Raw genomic sequence first — 6,978 nt, 5'->3', positions numbered from 1 at the left:
GAAAGAGGAGGGATAGAATCGAACGCATTAGTTTATCCAAGAGATACAGTTTATACAACACGAGTCTATAATTTCAGGAAATTTATATTGAGATGACAACACTGAGTGTTCGTCAAACCGCGACAGAAAGAAACCTGGAGGTGTTCCACGCCGGCGTCTGCGCGGCCCTGGGGCGGTGCTTATCCGCTTTGTGTCACGCCCCCTATTTTCAACCTCCCACATGGCGGTTATCACTTCCGTCAGTGAGACATGGAACAGCTTACGGAATTCGTGTCAAAGTCATTTGAAGCTGGAACCGAAACTAGCCCATGGCCTGCAAAAAGCTCGCCCGCAAGTAGTCCAGGTTCCCCTGGAAGTCCGCAACCACGTGATGATTCTCCGCAAGCCCTTACCACCACCGACAAGGATGATAGTAAATCAGGTACGTTCGTTTAGTATCCATTATTAGGTTTTAATTATTAATTAGATTGTCATTATCATTTACGGTAATCTAATAACCTTTTAATTAGTGTATAATTAAATAACTTTAAGTACAACTGGCTTTTTTATTTCTTTCGTTTCTCTTCTTTTTGTCGAGTAGAAAAAATTTCAAGTTTTACTAAATAATAATGTGTATTTAATTGTAACAACAAAATATTTTTTAATTGTAACTTTAAATATTAAAAAATTACAACAACAATTACTGATTTAATGTGAACAATTCTGCAGTACAGTGCTTTTGTAAAGTGTTGAAATTACAAAATGAATCCGAGATAACGCACAAGGGCCGGCGCGGCGCTTCTTGAACACAATGAGTCAATGCTGTGCTCACCACCCATGTAGCTAATGCGTTTTTAATGGACTTGTAATTAACCATAATAATTTATGTGTCATTTGTTATTTATTTATTTATTTATGGATAATATTTATTTTATCTAACTGTAATTTTTCTTCAAAATTTTACTATAATTATTAATCTTTACAAATATTGAAATGCACTACATATACTGAAATTTACAGTAGCATTTTGAAGGAATCGATTTATGTAACTTTTAACAATTGCGGCTTTAAGTCATTTGGAACCTTATACTTATTAATTTTAACCTGCATTCCGATAATTAAAATGAATCAGCTATATGCAATTATATTGTGCGTCAAAGTGATAATCGTTTGTTAAAATCAGTATATTTCCATAATTATCTGAATTGCTAATTAAAGTTTTAAATATAATATTAAAAAGAATACTTAAATCTAATACTCTTTGCTTTAAAATTTTGACATTAATCTAAAGAAGGAAACTTTCTCTTGGGGAAACATTTTAAAAAAACTTAGACATAACAACCTATGTGAAATAGATATATTTATGAAAAATCATTATATTAACCCATAACCCGAATTATTTTTTTCCTGATTTTATAATATTTTCAGTTACGTTTGTTCCATATGATCGTAGTAAATTTGAAAATAACGAATTTTTTGTTGTTATTGTTGTAATGTGTTCACTGTGAGCCGTGTCACAAAATTCCACACACAAAATCTCTCAGGCATAAAAAGTTACTCCTATTTGCGTGTCCATATGGATACGCTGGTAAGTTATGGGTTAATTTGATTACATTTGCTAATTAGTGAAATTTAAATTCTGATATTCTTAGAAGCACAATAACAGGTAAAGGTATTATGTGTTTTTACTCATGCACTGTGTGTTCCTTCGCGATCGCTAAAAAGGAATTTCCTTAAATTGAAGAACACAATCAGACATGAACAATTAAGAAAAATCCTCTTTTTAAAAAATCAGTATCCTTAGGAGATAAATTTTATTCCATATTTCAGGCTACAGATAAAAATTATTGCAAGCTAGTTCATAATTATAATAATGTTTTAGTAATTATACGACCATTCCTTTCATTATTATAAACCTAATAAACACCTAGTAGCCATGAAGTATTTTAGAAAACTGAAAATAACACTGAAAAACATTGATGGTACAACAGAATGAACGCATTATTTTAAATATAATAGTATCTAAAACAGGTTTTTTCAATAGTTGTTAATTAAATATTATCTTAAAAAATCTTGAAATAAAGTATAAAAATTAAATTACTCTTAAACGTACATTATATTAATCAATACTGTTCAATTTGTAAACATTAACAATAATTTTGATAAAACAACTCTCAACGTTAATTTTGTTTACATGGTTCTACGGTAAACGAAAATCCTTGGCGGTAAACCGAAACGTCTGTCCACGCATGAAGAGTCGAATTGTGGACCACACATACCAAAAGACACACGCGCTAGCTTTCCTACCTATACGGGATCATATGATTCAATAGCTCTACATATGCATAGGTCACTACTTGATTTCTATGACACAGAGATCTATGTACAACCAGTAAAATAAAATACACACAAAATATTTCGCATGAAGCATACTAATGCATTTAAGTAGCTATTGTATCGGAAACGATTTCAAAAGCTTCTCTCAGGTTTCGTAATGTTTAATATTTGACGGAATAGAAATACTAAATTTTTCTTTATTAATTAATTTACTAAGAGATATGTTAATGAGGTTCACCTTTATTTATATTCATATATTATACCTAACATCATAGACCTAGAACTGAAAGTTACATATTATGTTATTTTACTCACAAACACAGTGACAGTGACATAGACCAAATTTTAATTTGATACAGCTTGAATTCTGTAAAAAAATGAATAAATATTTGATGTACCAAATAAAGTTTTCATAAAAATATATATACATGTAATAATAGAGATGTTATTTGAATTATCACCTATATTTTATTAACATCAAGGCGAAGACTATTATGAAGCGAAAATGGATTTAAGCGTAAACAACACACGAATCACAATCCTCAGATACAATATTCTCTATTGATATTGCTTCACAGAAATATAAAATTTTGGAGTATGAATAAAACTCTTTTATAAAAGTGTTACAACTAAATTACACTATACAAGTAAAAAAATACGTCATACATATAACACTAGAAATAATAAATCATTCATATGATGTAGAAATTATTTCAAATTTATTATGTTGCTAATATTAAATCATATAGATGACTAACTAATATTAAAATTTCTTACAAGAAATCTAATCAAGATCTCAAATATTTAAAAGAAAACTATAATAATAATAATAATAATAATAATAATAATAATAATAATAATAATAATAATAATAATAATAATAATAATAATAATAATAATAATAATAATAATAATATAGTTCAGATATAAAGTAGCTCTTGGTCATCCATAACTTTACAAATATTCTTGTACGTACATAGTTTAAAATATAATTGCAAATAATTTACAAAATCCTCAACTAAAATGTAGTTTCATCACATAGTTGTATATTTAATCAAAAATGTAGCAATGATTAAATAAAGTAGTTTCATATAAAATAATTAAGTCCAGATAAGTAATCGTATTTTAGTGGAAGAATAATTACATATATTGACATTCACTTATGTACCTTCCACATACACACACACACACACTTTTTTCTTTGTTGAAATTAAGCAGCGGATATACGTAGATAAGGTCAATGATATGTGTTAAAATTTAGTCAAAAATTGAGCTTCAAAATCAATATAACAACATTTCGAATAGTATGTAACGCAATAGCATAAGAATAATTGTTATAAAGCAATTATGAACGAAAACATTTTCTAATTCTATATAAGCTAAGCTACCTTTTTACCTTCTAAAAGTAAGTTCATTTTGTAAATTTGTAATTTGAGAAAATGAAATACATATTTATTTATTTTACACACAATACTTATTAACACAATTTTAGATACGATCAGAAAGTCATTTTGTACTAGACAGGGGCGGATCCAGGACGGACTTCTGGGGGCTATGTAATACTGCTACTTAGAGCTACTTTTAAGAGCTCCAAACTCTAGGATGGATTTTATTTATATATAAAATAAGAAAGTTTCCTCTTCTGGGGCCGAATTGCCTCCTGGATCCGCACCTGCTACTAGACCATTAACAACAAAGAGAAAAAATAAAATATGCACGGAAATTGTTATGGAATAATTGTATTGAAGTCACCATCTGAATATTCGCTGGTAGAAGTAGGGAAAATTCTTATAAAATTCTAGTCAAGATATCCGGCAGTGGAATTCGATCTAGCGCCCTTCCGATTGCGATACGCGAACGTTAACCACTCATTGAAACTCGCTTTTCATAATAGCGTAGCATTCAAAGTTTATAACGTTGTGTGTATATAGTTCAAAACTACAATATCGCTTAATAACATGGATTTGAGAAAACTTTCAAAGTGTTTTCCTTTTACTCGTGTAGCTTAGGCTATTGATTTTATTCTGAAAATGCGTTTTCAGTACTTACGCACTTTATTCAAGCCTTTCATTCCATTTTAATTGATATTTGTGTACAAAGCATCATTAGAAACACTAGGATATTTTTTCACTATAAAATCACAAGGAGCCGCCGATAAAGAAGTTATTTCTATATTGCATTCATACATAACACTAAGAATATGATATATTAATAGTTTTTAAAGAATTAGATTTATCTAAAACTTTATTATATATTTACTCTGTCTGTCCGTGTGTCCGTTCGGAAGATACAAAAATCTTTAAAAACTACTTAATGAATCACTATCAATTTTGACCGGATGTAGAGGGTCAAATTAGCAACCGAGGCAATATTCAAACCGGAAGTGGTTGAAATAAGTCATTTCCGGTTTTAATATTGATCACTATAGAGCAATCGTGATAATATATAGCGAGAAACGGTTTCCTACATTCAATCAAGAGTTTGAGGAGTACATTTTATTTCCATCCTTAACTCTCTACTAAAACCGGAAGTGATAGAAATCCACCATAGCTTCCGGTTTTGATATTGATCTACATAGAGTAAAAATGATAACAAATACCGAGAAGCGGTTATTATGAAATCGATTTAGCTTTGTAAGAATAGGTAGTAGCTTTTCTCTTAATCCTCTATTCAAACCGGAAGTAGCAGAAATCAACCACTTCCGGTTTAATTGATCGCTCTAGCGTAAAAACGCAAATGTATAGCGACAAGCTATTTTCTGCAATCAATTAAGCGTCCGACAAATAAATTCAATATGGGGTAGAAATCTACCATCACTTCCGATTTCAATTTTTATTGAGAAAATATCAGTCCTTACAAATAGAAATACTTTATGTGATTACACGTGGCACTGTTACTTCTTTTATTATTATTATTATTATTATTATTATTATTATTATTATTATTATTATTATTATTATTATTATTATTATTATTATTATTATTATTATTTATCGTTATTTTTAATATTAAGTAATCATACACTTTTATGGTAAATTATAATTTAATAATACTCTTAGAGCTCCCTCGTACTCGCCTTTGGCGTGGAAGACTCGAGTTCGGTTCCCCGTGGAACTCATGTGGTTCGGATCCCACGTTTAGATGCAGGTTCATGTCACATATAGCCTCGCTGCTGAAAGAGACACTTAACTGAAATAATATCAAATCAAATTATATTCTTAGCTTATAGTTATAATGTGTTACAATTTTACTGCCAAGTGAACTTTGTGGTGCACAAACACCGTGTGCGGGAGTTTTGTCGGGGTTTGTCCCGTTTCCTCCCACTTTCTTCATTCCACCATTTTATTCATTTCTCATCATCACCGTCTCCTTTTTTCCTACCGACATAAACGTGGGACGTAAAATTTAAAGATTTCTTTCCAATTTTACTGAAACGCCCTGTGAAATAATTATAGATCTAAAATACTTATGAGTTTTGAAAACATCCGAAAAATCACATTTCCTTAGTATCGTCCTACTATTGAAGTAGGCCAAGGAGAAGTACAAACATGTAAGAATAAGTAATTATAAAAAATATGACTATTTCAATTAGATTAGCAATTAAAAGAAATGGGGAACTATCTTTAATTTCAATGAAAATAAGCCTGACCACATCAAATACTTAATAATTGCCCTAGTCTCACACATTATCTATCATGTACCATCTAAAATATGTCTGTTCATGGCAATTATTAATTTTAAGTACTTGGTTTGGTTCGATTTTAGTTTTAATTAATGTGGAAATACACTGTGAAAATATCGTATGTGGCGTACGTTAAAATGTAGGTTACATGTGTAAATCCTGTAGTTTTCGGACTTAACGTACAGCAAACATATAACTGAAAAAGTATATTTTATACGTGTTTTCCATCTAAATGTTTCAAATAAACGTACTTTCTGTACGAACGAAAGAACTGTATAGATGTGGTCAGGATCTCATATACAGATGGGCGTATATAACATATAGCTGCCGTATGTAACATACGTATATGTATGTTATATAGGGAAGACAGTTAGATGTCAGACATCCTGCAATGGCATGATGTAACATCTAAGCGGGGGAAAGTGCAGTGCGTATGTAGGATATGGATAACGTATGCTCCGTACTGATTTATGTAGTAAACATAAAGATACCGTATATTTGTACAATATACCGCTATCCCAATAACGGACTTTTCTCAGTGTCTATGATGCATTGGAGTAATTAGAAAAAACTATCGTGATCAATTTGGAATAAAGAATTCTGATGAAGAATATGAATTAATTGTTCGTGATTGCACACATCGTCGATTCTCTATACGTACTGTCTCAAGTAAATTGTTGCAGAAATTTTCAAAGGGCGAGTATGCATATCTCTGGAGGTAAATGTGATTTGCATTACAAGAACTTTCTCAAAATCATGTTGCTGTCGTACTCTGTACTATTGAGTAACTAAGTGGTTAGTACACATAATCTTTGTGTCCTGGCTTCGATTCCACGTGAGGTGCAATATTATATGTGTTTAGATTAGATCAGAATTATATTAAGAAGTTATTTAGGATGAAAGTAACAAACTCCAGTTTAGAAACCTGAAAATAATGACGGTCGAAGCAAGCTTGCTGGGTATATAAAATCACTTAACGA

At 30.6% G+C, this 6,978-nt stretch overlaps 1 protein-coding gene across 2 annotated transcripts in view; it reads left to right on the top strand.

Moving 5' to 3' along the window:
• The first annotated feature begins 219 nt into the window (after positions 1–219).
• The window catches only part of LOC145672981 (short stature homeobox protein 2-like), a 106,072-nt gene continuing 99,313 nt past the window's right edge, over positions 220–6,978 (top strand). For both annotated transcript variants that reach the window (XM_081742267.1, XM_081742266.1), the window contains exon 1: positions 220–421. In XM_081742267.1, coding sequence (XP_081598393.1) covers positions 250–421 — 172 coding nt within the window. In that variant the 5' untranslated portion in view covers positions 220–249. The remainder of the gene's footprint in view (positions 422–6,978) is intronic.

This window comes from Thermobia domestica, chromosome 16, assembly GCF_964235325.1.
Source record: "Thermobia domestica chromosome 16, izTheDome1.hap1.1, whole genome shotgun sequence".
Taxonomy (NCBI): Eukaryota; Metazoa; Arthropoda; class Insecta; order Zygentoma; family Lepismatidae; genus Thermobia; species Thermobia domestica.
Note: the sequence above shows the minus strand (reverse complement) of the source record. Positions and strands in the feature narration are given on the sequence as shown.